This window comes from Rhamphochromis longiceps, linkage group LG14 (genome assembly GCF_057381845.1).
Source record: "Rhamphochromis longiceps isolate RC_006_pf linkage group LG14, R_longiceps_female_GT1.1, whole genome shotgun sequence".
Classification (NCBI taxonomy): domain Eukaryota; kingdom Metazoa; phylum Chordata; class Actinopteri; order Cichliformes; family Cichlidae; genus Rhamphochromis; species Rhamphochromis longiceps.
Window position 1 is genome coordinate 40,994,082 of NC_140570.1, and position 16,389 is coordinate 41,010,470.

General features: G+C 45.7%; 2 protein-coding genes across 4 annotated transcripts in view; both read left to right on the forward strand.

Moving 5' to 3' along the window:
- The first annotated feature begins 1,816 nt into the window (after positions 1–1,816).
- Positions 1,817–12,871, forward strand: eif4h (eukaryotic translation initiation factor 4h). Of its 3 annotated transcripts, XM_085379540.1 has the most exons (8): positions 1,817–1,959; positions 5,831–6,018; positions 6,101–6,165; positions 6,247–6,343; positions 7,316–7,423; positions 7,869–8,015; positions 9,606–9,721; positions 12,424–12,871. In XM_085379540.1, exons 1-8 carry the CDS (start codon positions 1,895–1,897, stop codon positions 12,427–12,429), a joined length of 792 nt encoding a protein of 263 aa, XP_085235666.1. In that variant the 5' UTR covers positions 1,817–1,894; the 3' UTR covers positions 12,430–12,871. The 3 variants fall into 3 exon arrangements, with proteins under 3 accessions (XP_085235666.1, XP_085235665.1, XP_085235667.1); XM_085379539.1 differs by lacking the exon at positions 12,424–12,871 and having other exon boundaries at positions 9,606–9,745; XM_085379541.1 differs by lacking the exon at positions 12,424–12,871 and having other exon boundaries at positions 7,316–7,396; positions 9,606–9,745.
- Positions 12,872–14,312: 1,441 nt separating this feature from the next.
- The window catches only part of rffl (ring finger and FYVE-like domain containing E3 ubiquitin protein ligase), a 16,300-nt gene continuing 14,223 nt past the window's right edge, over positions 14,313–16,389 (forward strand). The window contains exon 1 of the mRNA XM_085380402.1: positions 14,313–14,546. The gene's annotated coding sequence lies outside the window, so the exon portion shown is untranslated. The remainder of the gene's footprint in view (positions 14,547–16,389) is intronic.

The following is a 16,389-nucleotide window of genomic DNA, read 5'->3' on the forward strand; positions in this document are numbered from 1 at the left end:
AAAGACGTCTGACAACAACTGTAGATGCTTTATTCATATGTTTACTCCAAAAATACAGTATTGCTTATGAACAGAAAGACTTTTGAAAAAAGGTCTCAAAGACCTTGTGTGTTTTATCAGTTTCTGAGACAGAAAAGCATCTGGGCTAACATTTAACATGTGAGGGACAGACATATAGTGGAGCTCTGGTGAGGTGTGGCCACATGATTTAAACGGAGTCAGTGGTGTGATCTAGTGATGTGTCGGTTGTGAACGAAACAGCTCTTAGAGCCGACTCTTTGAAGTGAACAACGCGAGCTGACTCCTTATTGGGAACTGTGGGGTTTTTCCTTCTCTCGCCCTCTCTCGCCCTTTTTTCCGCTTCACTCCGCACGCGAGCCTTGTGCTTGCACTGAGCAGAGGGGGGAGGGGCGGTAGTTACACTGGCAGTAGCACAGGAACAGAGCGGGAGGGAGAGAGAGAAAAAGAGAGGCAGGGACAACAACATTACAAAGGTATAGTAATCATACACAACTATTTTCAGTTGCAGATGATAAAGGATTCAGAAAGTTTATTCATGCAGCTCCATATGACAGAGAATGTGCATCTTCTTTTTGTTTTCATATTTTCATTTATATTTAATTGTGTTGTGGTTTGCAGTGTTTTGTGTTGTTTCACTTTAAATTTGTTTAAAAGGAAAAGGCTGAAATATTAAATAGTTAAAAGTTGAAAAGTAAATAGTTGTTTTTTGTATTATATAATTAATTTATGGCACGGTGGTTAGCACTGTTGCTGCACAGCAAGAAGGTCCTGAGGTCAATTCCACCATCAGGCCGGGGTCTTTCTGTGTGGAGTTTGCATGTTCTCCCCCCGTGTTTGCGTGGGTTCCCTCCGGGTACTCCGGCTTCCTCCCACTGTCCAAAGACATGCAGCTTGTGGGGATAGGTTAATTGGATAATCCAAATTGCCACTAGGTGTGAATGTGCGAGTGAATGTGAGTGTGAATGGTTGTCTGTCCCTGTGTGTTGGCCCTGCGACAGACTGGCGACCTGTCCAGGGTGTACCCTGCCTCTCGCCCTATAACAGCTGGGATAGGCTCCAGCGCCCCCCGCGACCCTGAAAAGGATAAGCGGAAGCGAATGGATGGATGGATAATTAATTTATTACATTTTATGTGGAGTGAATGAATAAAAGTATATTTACGGTGGCACCTAGAGACAAAGCACGTACAAACTCCAAAACATGTACAAGACACAACAGAAGTGCTTCAGGGTGCTTTTGTTACCTAGTGGCTACACAAGCCAGGAAGTACCAACGACTGGATTTGGTGTGTGGTAGTAACGGGTAAATTTAGGTGATCTAGGTAGCTCTGTTTTGGAAGTTCAGTTAACTCTAGAAATGTGTTTAGGACTTTGCTTGTGCTTTTATATTTATAAATAAACATATATTAAGAAACATGTTTGTTTTTTTTCCATTAGTAATTCCTTTTGGGCATAATTTTATATTGTTGTTGATAATAAATTAATTAAAGCAACAAAACAACCTGAAGAGCCGGTTGGGAGCCGAAAGAGCCGGTTCCCTAAAAAAAGCCGGAATTCCCATCACTAGTGCGATCCAAAGGCAACAACGGGCCAAACATTTATTGGCTTCAGGATTATGACATTTTAACAACTGTTACTATTGTTTACTTTGTATTTATTTTAACAATTCCATATAGTTTCGTGTGTTTTTCACGTTCGAGCTGTGTTTTCATTGCTTATATTATAAATATTTCTTTTCAAACTGAATTAAAAAAAACATAATTAATAAAAAAGAAGTTAGTGTGTGATATTACCGGTCAGGCGCTCTGCGGGCAGCTAAACCCGCTGTGTGTGTGACGTGTAGGACCTCCTCCTCCAACACACAAGCAGCAGTAATGGCGGACTACGACAACTACGATGAACGGGACCGGGCCTACGGCAGCTTCGGCGGCGGCCGAGGGTGAGTTTCCGCCGTGCACGGCAGCTTTGTTGTGTCCCCGAAGAGCAAACTCGACCGGACCGTCGCCGTGTTTCCCGCTGCTGTCCGCCCCGAGTCAGGGGAGCAGGCTGTGTAGGCCCCGAAGCTCGACACGCCCCGCGGTTACTGAACAGGCCGAGCAGGCATGAGGGTATCCCGGAGATATCAGCCGGGAAACACCGCGGTCTCGTAGCTGACATGCTAACAGTTAGCAAGCGGCTAGCTAGATGTAGACCGTAAGAACAGGCTCTCCAGTGTAGCGTGGATCGTCCCGCAGCTTGGCGGTACAGATACCCACTCAGCGCGTGTGGCTTTGAGGCGGTGGAGGCGAGTGATGGGGAAGGAGGCCGCAGCAGGTTTAGGTGGAGGCGGTGGCGGAGCTGCAGGCTGCCCGCATGGCTGCATCATGTGTCCCCTGCTGCACATCCATCCACGTCGCAGTCAGAGCTGAGGGTGGGAGTCGGTTAGAGCCGGTAGATGCGCTTACCGTCAGGTTAGCGGCTGTTTTACGCTCTGTGGCACTGCGTGTTGTTATCTGATTGCTGATAAACGATTTTTTAAAAAAAAGTGATTTTTTTTTTCCTGGAGGGAGGGGGCTTCAGGATGTCTGCAGCACACAAAGCTTTAACATCAGTACAGGCAGGAGTCACCTGTGAGAAGATCGGACTGATGTTCTCTCCTTTATCACAGACTTAATGAACGAATTAATAGAAAACAGGGTTTTTTTGCCGAAAGTTTGCTGAGATTAATTTTTGGTCGATTAATTGTTTCAGCAATTAATCTTTATTTCTGTTTCTTCGGGAGCACCAAACCAAATTTTAATCAAAGTTTAGAGAATGATGAAGAGTTAAAGGGCTGCTTTTCTTCATCAGTTGTTCTGTCAGGAGCTGAATCTGATGAGAGGGGATAAACGTTGGGGCTGAACATGGGGCCTGAAGTCTATATTTTAGGAGTGGAGGGAATTCCCCTCATTGCATGCTTCCATTGGAGCAGGGTGGGCTGTAGAGTTTGAAGGAGTCTGGGCTGATTGAGTGGCTGAGCCCTGCAAAGACAATACATAAAACAGAAACCAGACTAAACTGTGTGAAGGTAATGTCTGGTAAATCAAACTGTGCTAACTTCTGCTTGAGCATCTTCTCAGAGCACTGAGGTCCATGTCGGCACATGTTGAAGCCTGTCTGTGTTTGAAACAGTGGGGGGCGCTGTAGTCCTGCAGGGAGGGAGCAGAGCTCCAGATGTTGTCTTGATTGTTCTTCTAGTCACTCTGCACCGCTGTCCTGAACGTTATTGGACCTCTGTTTGTGGGGATTTCTTGCAATATAAGTGAAAAATTTATGTATAACTCTTTTTAAGATGATCTCCTGATGGCTCCAAAATGAGGCAGAGCAGACTGTGATTGCATGAAGCTTTGTTTGAGGGTGCTAGACGGCTGATTTCAGATCTGAATCCAGACTGTTGCTTCAAGAGTTTAGCAGCTGGCTCCATGTCAGTAGGTCAGAATTTTACTGGTTCGTAAAGAAGCTCAACATAATCTATAAGAACCAAACATCTATTAATAGATTTGTTGTTTATAATAAGTCTGTGTCTGTGAAAACGAGTCCCAGTTTCCCAGATATCCCATTTATTTTAAAGCCAAAGCTAGTGGAAGGTGTGGAGTTCTGCATGCGACTGGCATTCCTGCTACAGGGAGATGCTGCTGCTGGCAGCCTGTAACAAAGCCTCCAACAAGTCAGTTAAAGCTTCATCAGTTTCTCTGCTGTTACTGTGTTTAAGAAGAAAAGGTGGTGTGTGGGAGCAGCACAAATTTTTGCTTCAGTTTAAACGACTCCTGCAGGCAGTTTGAGGTAACACTTTTGACGTGTGAATGTGGAAACACTGTGAGAAAACTGCTCCTCAGTGAGGGTCTGTTTCAGCTTCACAGGGGAACCCTGTCTGAAATCCTTTATTACTGGCCAAAGGTCGTCAGGTCATCGCTCATGTTGAGGGATTTTTGTGGTGGCTGCATAGTATAAAGTGTTGCAGCACTCAGTTTGAAGTTGCTGTGTTAGGACGAGTGCTGGAGGCTGAGAGTGGGCCTGTGGGGGTGGGCGGTCCATCTATGGTCAGGCCAAACAGTCTGAGAAAGCCTCAGTTTGATCAAACCACAACACAGTGCCGGTACTTTTCCTTTGCCAGCATGTTTTATATGCAACACCTGATTTTAGCTGCGCGTTTGTATCATAGCAACAACAACCGGTCAGCGATGGATGCAAATCAACTCCAAATAGCAGCGAGCAGGAGCCAAGCTGGCTGACTTTGTTCATGTAGAGCAGGCTGACGCGCTGCTCAGCTCCTACATTTTAACCCCAAACTGCATGGCCGAAGCTCCTCTGGCTGTGTTCCTGCTTCATCAGACCTCCATCAGTGATCCAGGAGCAGGTGGAGCAGCACACAGCAGAGCGATAACCAAGTGGCTCAGAGTTTTGAGTCCGGTTTGTAGTTTATAATTGTTTCAAAGTTTGAGCAGCTACAGAGGGTTAAACCAGCTGCTCTGAAACGCAGATCTACACTGACGGGTGCACGGCAGCATGTCAAGCAGATGGAAAAAACGTCTTTTTACCTGATAAGAACAACAGGACACAGATTTACTGGCATCGTAAACACACCACTCCCAACCTTCAAAGCGTCATAAATTCCAATTATGATTATTTATTTATTTTTGTTGTTCAGTTGGTGGAAATTTGCAGATTTACCCGTTATAATGATAAGTTAGAGCAATAATTCCTATAAATGGATATAAAACTAGAGATGTGCACTTACGTATCACACATTCAACATCTCCCAGACCGCTGTTTGCTTCCACTAACGGGTTTGCAGAAATCACAAAAACCGCTCCAGACGCACGATTTGTGATCTGATCAGCTGTTCTTTGCACTTCCTATGTTGGAGCATACGTCATAACCTTGTGAGCATCAACTATTGTGTGGTTTCAGTGTGCCTTTAGCTGTGAAAACAGGAAGTGATGTCATTTTTGCAGGAACTGTAGTTTTTTTCCTCCTCCAAAGCCTGTCAAAGCTGGAATACTGGAAACGGTTTATTTTGATGCTTTGTTTGTCATTTTGCTCCAGTTTATAAAAATGAGTCTCACAAATGAAATTCTGAAGACTCAAAATACATTTCCTGTGGTTGGAAACTATTGTGTGCAACTTTTCTTTCTTACAATTTTGATATTTCTTATTGGCTTATTCCGCTTATTAAATAATGTATGTAATTACTGTGGACATTTTACAGACAAATTATTAAAGTTTGACATATAAGGGTTGTACTGATGCATAGCAACTTGAAATGTTTAAAAAAACTCATGTAAAATGTAAAGTTTAGCTCTGGCAGATTGTGAGATTATTTCTGATCGTTCATCAAACTACAGCATTTGGATATCAGCTGATGGTTTTTCCTTTCAGACAGATTTCCAACATTCGTTATGTGTAGTAATTTATTTACTTGTTTGTCTCTTTTTTTAAATCTTCATTTATTGATCATTTTCATTAATAAGATCGACAGAGAGCCAGTATCGTCCAACAGCATCGTCTGATTGGTCAGGCTCTCATTCCGTTTCACAAAACGGTCGTGAACGAGCGACCGAGCTCATAAAGTCATTGGGAACGCATCACGGGGCCGATTGCAGCTTTTAGGTCTTTCTGTCCCCGCCATTTCCTGTTTAGACTCCAAAGCGAGCACTCCCAGTTTGGAAGACCAGTGAGCTTAATGTGTGGAGAGTTGTTGTCTTTAACTCTGGTCCAGTCTGACCTCTACATCCCACAATCCTCTTTACTTGTGTCCCTGTCTCACGATCCTCTGTCCCCCCTCCCATCAGGCCCCGTGGCGGCAGCGGTTCCGGAGGCCCCAGGAAGCAGAAGGAGCTGCCGACAGAGCCTCCGTTCACGGCGTACGTGGGAAACCTGCCGTTCAACACGGTGCAGGGAGACATCGACATCATCTTCAAAGAGCTCAACATCCGCAGCGTCCGATTGGTCAGAGACAAAGAGACAGACAAGTTCAAAGGTTCGGAGGGGGTGTGGGTGTCGGGGATGATGAAGTTTGCCTCGGGTGAAACTTCCTGTCTGACTGTTTGCGTCTCTTTCAGGTTTTTGTTATGTTGAATTTGACGATTTGGAATCTCTAAAAGAAGCTTTGACATACGACGGCGCCGTGAGTATCTGATTTAATAAACCCGACGTTTTCTGGTTGTGCCACGCTGCTGTCTTGTCTGACAGGAACTCTGACCTGCAGTTATTAGGTGAAAGGTCACTGAGGGTGGACATCGCAGAGGGACGAAGACAAGAACGAGGAGCGGGCGGCTTTGGCTTCAGGAAAGACGACGGCAGAGGTACGAGCAGAGAAGAAGAGTGCTAACGTGGTAGGAAGGTTTCCAGGCTGGAGTTAGATCCCAGAGAAAATCAGGCGTGCGTTTCGAAACGGGAAAGCTCTGAGGTGCTCCTCAGTGACCTGGAGCAGAAGACGGCTAAAATAGTTTTCACCAAATTCTTTACCAAAACATTTTTCTGCAGCTGAGTTGCCCATAAATCATCAGTGTTCTGCTAGTCTGTGCTGATTGGTCAGTTAAGGACGCAGGACAGGGCATCCCTGCTCGACGGCGCCCGTACCCAAACGATAGCTCCAGCAGACGTTAGTAGAAGCTTCAAGTGTTTGTTGGTGCTTTATGAATAAAGTTGAACATTTTAACCAATGGGAGGCGGGGCCTGCTCGCGATACGCCCCAAACTGTAATGTATCAGGGAGGTCACGTGGTGCTGGGACCTCCCTGATACAAGAAGACCTCCTGGCTCCTGTTCCTAACCATGTTTCCTTGATCAAGGCCAAGAAAAGGTGATTAGGATAAGTGATGAGGGCTTAGGAAAAGAGGGGAGAGGTCCTGACACGTGCTGGAGGCGGGCGCCGGTTGAATCTGATTCAGATTTAAGTCCAGCCTTCAAGGAAACGCAGACGAAGCATGTTTGATGTTGCCCTGTGACTCTGAGGAGGACTCTTCATCTTTCATGCTTCATTTCTTCATCCTCACCTCCACAGACACCTCCCCTTTTCCTTTCACCTCCCTGCTGTTCGTAGTCACCTGCAGGTAGGTGGAGGCCACCTGACGTCTCCTCCTGCTGACCTTTCACCTTCTTCAGTGTTCAGAGTGCTGCTGCTTCTCTCTAACTCCGATTGGCTCATGGACCACTAACAAGCTTCACCTCTCTAGTGTAGCCCCTCCCAGCAGGAGGTGCTGCCACCTCCTCTGTTTTCTTTCCTCTCCCCCCCCCCCCCCCTCTCAGTGTTAAACTGCCCCGTGTCCTCTGCAGGACGAGGAGGCTCTCGAGGCGCTCCCAGAGGAGGAGGAGGAGGACGCGACTCCCGTGAGGACTTCGACCAGCCAGGAGGAGGTGCGGTCAAAGAGTTCAGCAGCTCAGGTTGGACAGCATCGCGTTCCAGCGGCCAATCAGGGCACTGCCAGCTGGGTTCTAGCCAATGGGACGGCAGGAAAATTTCCTCGGCCTCCAAACTTTTTTAAAGCAGTAAAACTAATCAAAGTAATATTTAGACGGCAGACGTGCACTGCTCTCTGTTTACATATATGATGTGAGGCCATATTCTGATTATTGCTCTGGTGGTGAGGCATGATTGACCAGCAAGGGAGACTAACGTTAGAGGCTAACACACCAAACAGGAAGTGGTAACTAGTGTCTGGCTCCGCCTCCTGAAGCTGCTGGACACACCCTGTTTTTCCCCCATCATGCCCTTCACCTCAACCATCTCATATTCATTTCCAGGTCTGGACTCTTTCAGGGCGCCTGTGGCCGTCTATCTGAACACTCACCTGTGTGCGCGTCTGTCTGCTCACCTGTCTCTCTGCAGGTTTTAGAGATGATGACTACATGGGGGGGCGGAGTCGAGGCGGTGGCAGTCGCCCTAGTGACAGAAGGGGTGGAGGTGCAGGGATGGGTCGCTACAGAGACGGACCCCCACGCGGAGGAACGACAGACTTCAGGGAACCGTCTGAAGGTGACATGACTTCCTGCTTTGTTTTTTTTCAGCAACGCTCTGACACAGGTGGATTACCGTATTTTCACGACCATAAGGCGCACTGTGCTAAAAGGCGCAGTCTCAGTTATGTGTGCCATTACTGTATTTAACACACACATAAGGCGCACTGGATCATAGGGCGCATACAAGTACCGTATGCGTATTTAAAAATAAAGCGGGAGCAAACCTGAGTTCGGTACCTTACTCACATTTTTATTACCAATAATCGTCATCATCAACAACACACAAGCATACAAGTGTGCGTATTTAAAAATAAAGCAGGAGCAAAACAAAGTTTGGTACTCACATTTTTATCATCAATCAAACCCATCGAAGTCCTCATCCTCTGTGTCTGAATTGAACAGCTGCGCTAAATCTCCATCAAACATGCCAGGTTCACTGTCTTCACTGTCAGAGTCACTTTCCGTGCCGTGCGGCTCCTCGGAAATGATGCCGGCTTTTGCGAAAGCTCGAACAACAGTGCCAGCAGACATGTTAGCCCAAGCATCTACAATCCATTCGCAAATTGTGGCGTAACTCGCCCGGCGCTGCCTTCCACTCTTAGTGCCAAGCACAACAGTAAAAGAAGACTTTTCATACCCCGTTGTGCGTATCGCTACCGTGCTGGTCCCCTTCTTCTCCACAGTGTGACTCACCGGGATGTCAAAAGTGAGCGGGACCTCGTCCATGTTAGTGATGTGGCTGGGCTGGATGTGTTTGCTGCAGTAGGGGCGGAAGATGGCCAGCTTTTCCTTATAATCCGCTGGAAGTTGCTGCGCTACCGTAGTCCTGGTCCGGATGGAAAAATGGCACCGTTTCATAAAAAGTGAAAGTGAAACTGCTTTTAGCCGAATGGTGACCGTCGAAACGCTTCTCCCGCTCGTTCTTTGCTCGATGATCCACCGCTCGAGTCTTTCCTCCAACTCTGCCACACTTCACCCTTTAGCGTTCTCATGGTGTTCTCTACTACGTCCTCATTACAACACACAGGGCGCACTGCGCTATAGGGCGCGCCGTACTTTTTGAAGAAAATCTAAGACTTGTAAGTGCGCCTTATGGTCGTGAAAATACGGTAGGTTTGGTAAAATATGGCAGCGCTGTATCAGCAGTGACTGTGACACTGATAATACATAAAAAACAATTAGCCAGGTGCTAACAGGTGTGTACGTCTTAGGACCCGCCTGTCGCACAAATCCAGGAAGAGGAAGGATAGCAGAGAGAGTAGGAAGGGTCATCGCAGTATCAGAATCCTGAGCGGATGATCGTCCGATTAGCCAGTGAGGCATACACCTGACACGCTGAGCTGAGAACACAGCAGCGTGACATCAGCACAGCATGTGCACATACCTGTGTTTCTAGAGGCTCCCCCTGGTGGCCTGCTTTGCTTCCTCCTGGTGTCCCACACAGGGGTTAGAAAGAAGAGTGTTTCCTGCTTGTTATAGAAATGCTTCTCTGGAAAAAAGCCCCCAGTTGAGATTTTTCCTGACTGGAAGTAAAATGTCTGTTGATTTAAAAACAGGAAGTTCCCCCGGCGTGCACTGACTGTCTGTTGTTATGTGTCTGTTGCAGAGGAGCGTGCACAGCGGCCTCGGCTGCAGCTGAAGCCTCGGACCGTCTCTGAGCCGCTCAACCAGGTCGCCAACCCCAACTCCGCCATCTTTGGCGGAGCGAAGCCGCGAGAGGAGGTGATATCAAAAGAAAAACCATAAGAGACTGAAGGCCGCACGGCCGTAGGGAGGGAGGGAGGGGGCGGGGGAGAGGGAGGTTAGGGGGGCGAGAGCGAACTTTAACCAAGAAACGCCAAACGGGGTGATTTAGACGCCACAGTTAGTCCTTCCTGACAGACGGCCAGCTAGCGAGCGAGCGAGCGGACGCTGCCCTCCTCCTCTTCTTCTTCTTCTTCCTGTTTGAGTTCAGTTTGAGCAGAATATTTATTCTTAGTGGGAATAAAGACGAATCGCACTCTGACACTCTGATCAGTAATAAACCTGTAAACACAACACGGCGAGCAGCTCGTCAATGCATGTTCCGTCTTTGGGTTTCTCTGCCCCGCCCCCTCACCGCCACCTCCGCTTTCTGTGATGTCATACCTGCTTTGTCCTGTAGCCCCGCCCCATCCTCTTCTGGGTCAACGGTTGCCCACATTTACTCCAACAGAAAGAAGCTCTGAGGTTAAACCTGTAAAGTCTTTTAGTGTTTCTTTTTTGTATTTTATAGTTGTTGAACTACAGCCCTGCCCCCTCACTCTGATTGGTTGAAAATGTCCCCCACTTTAGTTGTTTTGTTGTTTTAATCTTTGGTGTCTTTTGTTGATTTGGTTAGCGTTACAGCAGCTTGTCGTCCTGGGTGGGTGGGGTTTAATGCCTGGCTCTCAGCAAGCTCCGCCCACTCAGGTGTCCACAGCAGACCCAGTTGATGAAATAAGTAAACTGCTAAAAAGCTTTAGACTTCTGTTCCCATGATGCTCTGCTAGCACAGACAGGTGCTGCATTCACTGTCTGCAGAATTTTACATGAAAAATCAAAAAACGGTGCATTCAGGTGCAGGAGACAGCTCCTCGGGAATCATTAAATCCTACTAGTTTTCCTGATTTATGACTGTGGAAGAACAGACCCTGAATGCAGCACAGTTTGAAAAGGCTCTGATTGGCTGTGTTCTGTCGGGTTTGCAGCGATGTGGCAGTGTCCTGTCCAATCAGCTTTAACAATGCCTCCCACACTGAACACACAGAAGGGAATCTTTTCTGATTGGTCTGTTGATCCACACTGAAAACTTTTATATATATTTTTTAATTTAATTGTATCTATTTTTTTTCTTCTTTTTTTTTTCTTTTAGCTCTTCCCATTTGATTTTTAACTTTTCCTGAAACATTAGCTCTGAGTCACCGTTCGCCTTATTATGAGTTGAATGATTATGAACTGTTCTCTCAGGAACTGCGTCATATTTTTGTAGGAAACAAAATCTACCAGCTTTTATTTAATGTTGGTGAAAATGTTAAGGAAATGTTGTAAGAGAAGTTTGACCACCAACAGCAATGACAGCAGAAATAAGTGAAGACATTGAGCCCGGTCTCTATTGATTCTGTCTCCGTTTGTTTGGTTTACAGGTTTTTACAGGCTCACTGAGACTAAATGTGTAGGCGTATTCTCAAACTTCATAAACTATCCGGTCGTTAAGTCTGACGTCACTAGCCGTGTCTGGGTCTAAACTCCGCTGCAGGTCCATATATCAAACGATCACTATGGCATTACTGAGAGTTAAAAACTGTCTAAAGTCTTTCATCTTTAATAAAATGATCAGCGTTCTGCTCTACCAGGTGTAACAATTGAGTTTAACATCCAGGCATCCATGAAAACGGAATTTATGACATTTAACGCAGTTAGAAGTTAGCAGGGAGTTAGCTCGCTAGCTTCTATCTAAATACAATATAGCATGTCCTGACTGCGGGGTTTTGGAAACAAATTAAAACGTACAGCTCTGTTATCACTTCCAGCATAAATGAAGACAGAAAACTAAACAGCAGTAACGTTTGTAGGGTTACTGAAGTTGGGCTAGCTGCTATATAATGATGTGCTACGTGACCGCTAGCGACACAGCTATGTTAGCATAATATAAACAAGCTAACTTTTTTTCCACTCGATAAAAGTTAACGTGAGTGTTCTCGGTGGTCAGGAACAAATGTAATCGCATGGCAGGATGCTGTAAAAGGACCAAACTTCAGCCAGGAGAACAACTGAGATAATCCATCCACAATATGAGGTTAGTCATTCATATACTGCTGCATGGGCTGGGCTGTAGTTACATCCTAAGGTTTTAAAAACTGAGCTTAAATAAATGATTAGCGGTAATAAAAGCCGAGGGAGGTCAGCAGTGATCACTGACTGTTTTAGGAGCTTTTTGAGATTAAATAGAAGAAAATACAAAACATTAAACATGTTAACAACACAAAAGCCATATTAAACGCAGACTACTTTAGACCCGGAAGTAGGATTCGTCACGTCATCACTTAACGACCGGATATGTGCAGAACTGTTACTGCTTTAATGTCGTCAGGTGGTCCCATGTGCTCTGAAGTTTCCTGTTCAGGCCCACCACCCTCCAAAATCTGTGAGAAGCTCAGTTAGTCTCTGTACTTTGTAAAAGATGATGGCAGCGCTGTCGTACTCGCACTGAGCGAGGTTAAATCACTTGACGGCAGCTAAAGCAGTGAAAATGTTCTGGACTCTGAACGGTCCCTCGAATCCAGGCAGACGATTTTCATTCATAAAAATCAGGGAGGACAAAATAAGTTCAAAGTGTTTTTCTTAACTTTTATTTTTCCCTTCCTTTGCTCCCCTTTTTCATCTCTTCCTTCTTTTTTTCTCCTTCCATCTGTCTTTGATTACAGCACTGAGTCATTTAAAGCCGCCACCACAGATCCCAACCAGACGGTGGCGCTAGCACGCCGCATTGCCGACAGAACAGAAGAAACCGAAAGCTTTTTTTTCTTTTCTTTTCTTTTCTTTTCTTTTTTTTGTGCTGTTTGGTGGTTTCAGTGTGGGTCAGACGCCAGCGTCCACCGATAAATTGTTGTAAAGTTGATTGTGTACAATAAAGATGGGGCTTTGGTCTGGAACCTGTAACTTCTGTGTGTTTCTCTGTGGCCCGACAGGAAACTGGCTGTAAACCCGGCCCAGGTGAAAGCTTTCAGGTGTGGGTCTGCGTCGCTTTGACATCATGTGGTTTTTTTTTTTTTTCTTGGAGGTAAAATGCAGAAACGTTTCTGAATAAACAACTGTTAGAACTTTCCTTTCCTTGAGTTTATGGCAATAAAACTGTCTTCATCTTTGTCCTCATACCAACCCGAATGTGTTTAATTTCAGGGTGGGGGAGGCGGGGCATTGATTCCTCATTACATTTTTATTTTTCTTCCAAATGAAAGAAGAATAAAGAATAAAGCTCGTTCTGTTCTGCCTCTGTATGTCTGTGTCGCTCCGACGAGCAGCTCCTGCTGCGGTGACCGGCGTTAATGTTAAACATGACCACAGTCTACAACTTCATCAGGTACACCTCTCCAGCAGCTGGTTGGAGCTCCTTCAGTCGTTGCTCAGAGGTGACATCATCACACACCTGCTGGAGGTGGTTCCGGAGATGCTGCAGGACCTTGCTGAGGGTCTTGGTGGATGTGGGAGGGCTCTTAGAAAGTTTGTTCAACATCTAAAGCAGTTTCACTCATTTCTAAAGGTATCCTGACTTCAGCTGTTTCATTTACAGTCTGGTCACCTGGGACAAACTGAACTCGCTGGACAGGCTTAGAAAGCCGGAAGGTCTCGGTACTATAACTGGACGTCAGCATGAAGTGGCAGGTTGGCTCTGAGAGTAAAGGGTTTGTTCCGGGAGCTCAGGGGCCTCGCTGAGCCAGCAGCGCTCCTATTTCTGTTCATGTCCGCCAGATTGAAGACCGGGACCAATATTGGAACCGCTGACATCAGTGAGGGGCTACTGCAAGGAACTCACCGATGTTGGTCCACAGGTTCTGATCAGTCGGGCTTCAGCTTCCACTACATTAATAACCGGTTCTCTCCCAAACCCAGCAGCAGGCTGCTGAGAAACAGCCTTCAGCTCAATTTAATTTATGCATGCATGTAGCACCAAACCACAGCTACAGTTGCCTCTGGGCCCTTCATATTATAAAGTAAAGACTACAACAGTACAGAGAATCCCCAACGATCTCACGACTTGAGTAAGCACTTGGCAACAGCGGTAAGGAAAAACCCGTTTGAATCAGAAGTTAAACGTGCAGGTAAAAAGAAGGGGAGCAGGCTTTCTCATACATGATGTATGTATCTGTAACCAGGCAGAATAAACTCAATCACTCATTAAACCGGTGGTTCAGTTCTGACCTGTAACATGTATTTTGCTGTTGTGGGGTAAAGGGGCGGGGCTGAGAAAATACAGGTGTGCTTTAAATGAGTTTCTCCAGGTTTCATTCACCTGTGTGTCTACTGTTCATTCAGTTTGAGTTTGACATCTACTCCTTATTGTGGTAGATGTGTGTATTTTATGACACTCACACCATCCTAAACGCATTTGGAATTATTTCCTTTAAACTCAGTAATCCAGTCAAACTGAGCGCCACCTGTGGGCGGGGCCTGTTAGCACAGGTAATCATCCAAGTCTGAGGGTAATCGATCAGGTTACACTTAAATAAAGTTCTCGAAAAAATAAAAGTTCAAAAACGGTTTCTGCTATTATAAATAAGTCAAAGTTGTAATTCACTTAAGTACAAATGCTGGCGTCCTCCGGTGTGTGCGTGCGTGTGCGCGCGTGCGTCCGAAGTCTTCCTGGTTGGCTGTGTTGTTGTCTCAGCCCTCGCAGTGTCTCTGTGCTCCTGTTATTCCTTCACTTCCTCCTTCAGGTCGTCGTCATGTTGTTTAACTAACTAGCAGCTGCTGGTTAGTGTTTCTTAACTACCATCAACTTGTCCGGGAGTTAGCTATCTGCTAGCTCTAGCAACCCTGTCATCAACAGGTAAGACGCCTCATTACGTCGGTAACCGACCCGGCTATTTGTCAGTTAACCCGTAAAGTGAGACAGTTAACCCGGTCTAAGTGTCCGAGCTACTGTCGTCTGTCCTGCTCTGAGTTTCTTTGAGTCTTTGCTCTTTTCAAACTTCTCTAACCAGCCTAGCGTTAGCATAGTTTTTAGCCTCCTAGCAGCAGAGGGTACTTCCCGGACTTAACATGCCGGATTCCGTTAACAAACCGTCGGATTTAAAGTCCCGTGAGTTACCGGTAAGTGTATAATCATCTCTGAACAAAGTAATTCGGACTTCACGCCACTTATATGGAGACGTTTTCTCATTCGGCTCTCAGTTATAATTAAACAATGCTCATTTAAATGACACGCCAGCTTGAATACCGATGAAGTTTAGTCGGAGTCAAGTTGTGTGCCGTGTTGATGATTTATTAAATACGAATCTCGAAACTTTATGAAACATAAAGCCGAATTCATCAGAACATTAGCGGGAATATTTCAACAGTTTTTCCACAGTGTTTTTTTTAACGTCGGCGACAAACGCGACACAAACGTCCATTTTTCTCACGGAATTCGGCTAACTGTCACCTGTGTGCAAAACGAAGTTGTTTTGGCTATTTACAGTGTTTATTTCACGACAACAACAAACCTGTAGCGTAAAATACTGAACTCAGACTTTAATATCAGAAGTTCCAGTAAAATGTGGTCACGTGTCTTTGGATAAAGCGAGATTAAAGCTGTTTGTTATGGAGACAAATATGAGTCATGTTTGTAAAGTAAGAATCCAGTTCTGTGAAACGTGAAGCAGAGTTGATGAGAATAAGAACAGCGAGCAGTTTTTAGTATACAACCTTATTATCGAGCGCTACGCGAAAGAAACATCAGTTTTTCTTATGGAGTCTGGCAAATGGGGAAATTGTTGAAATGACCAGAAACAATCAGTGATTAAAGATAAGGTGACGAAAGCTGTGGAGGGTTGATGAGGGCAGCACTGACAGGTTCAGCTGCTTTATAAAAGCGACTGTTTACAATTTAGGTGAATTTTTAATTTTTCTTTTTGTTTCCAGACGTGACTTTGTGGTTTCACTTCAGTTTTTACTGTTTAAAGTGTTTACTTTCATTTTAGTTCTTCTTTGTCACGTGAAACTTTAAAAATCAAAGTTTTCAAATATTTCACATGATATAGTAGAAATGCCTGAGCAGCAAGCATCTAATCTGAAGTTAGCGTTCAATAACATGCTGAGAATGCAGAGAGAGATCATTGAGTTGGTGAGCTGTGTTGAACTTAGTCACAGCGACTGTCTTAATACCTATTGGATCACCATGGTAACTGATGCTGAGCACAAACTGGACTGGAGCCGGTGAGGTTCAGTGTAACATGCTCAGGTGGGCTGTGGCATTCACAGCTCGCGCTCGCCGTCACGCCACCATCAGCCTGATATAGGCAGGATCCACGCTTTCATGCTGTTAGACTGGGGCAGCAGAAACTGAGCTTCAGACCAGGCAGCATTTTTCCATCTTCTATTGTCGTTTAGTGGCTTCAGTTTGTTGTTCACAGCTGGCAGGTGTGGCACCTGGGGTTGGTCATTCGAGTTCCTGTTGCCTCGCTCTCAGCTTGAAGCAGACTGTCTATTGTCTCCCAGAGAGCTGCCTCTCACGGGACCTTTTCTCACATTCTCGGTAAACTCAGAGATGGCTGTGTGGGAAACTCCCAGCACATCAGCAGTTTCTGAAACACTCTGATCCATGTGTCTAAATGCACGGAGCTCCTGTCGTGTGATTGGCTGATCAGATACTTGTGTTGAGGAGCGGTTGAAGAGGTGTACGAGCGGCCGTG

What these genes read in the sequence shown, in the direction of transcription:
- eif4h (XM_085379539.1), top strand. Translation starts at nt 1,895, where the DNA reads ATGGCGGACTACGACAACTACGATGAACGGGACCGGGCCTACGGCAGC. An exon ending in AGCTTCGGCGGCGGCCGAGG is followed by an intron (nt 1,960 to 5,830) that starts GTGAGTTTCCGC and finishes CCCTCCCATCAG; the next exon opens with GCCCCGTGGCGGCAGCGGTT. An exon ending in CAAAGAGTTCAGCAGCTCAG is followed by an intron (nt 7,424 to 7,868) that starts GTTGGACAGCAT and finishes GTCTCTCTGCAG; the next exon opens with GTTTTAGAGATGATGACTAC.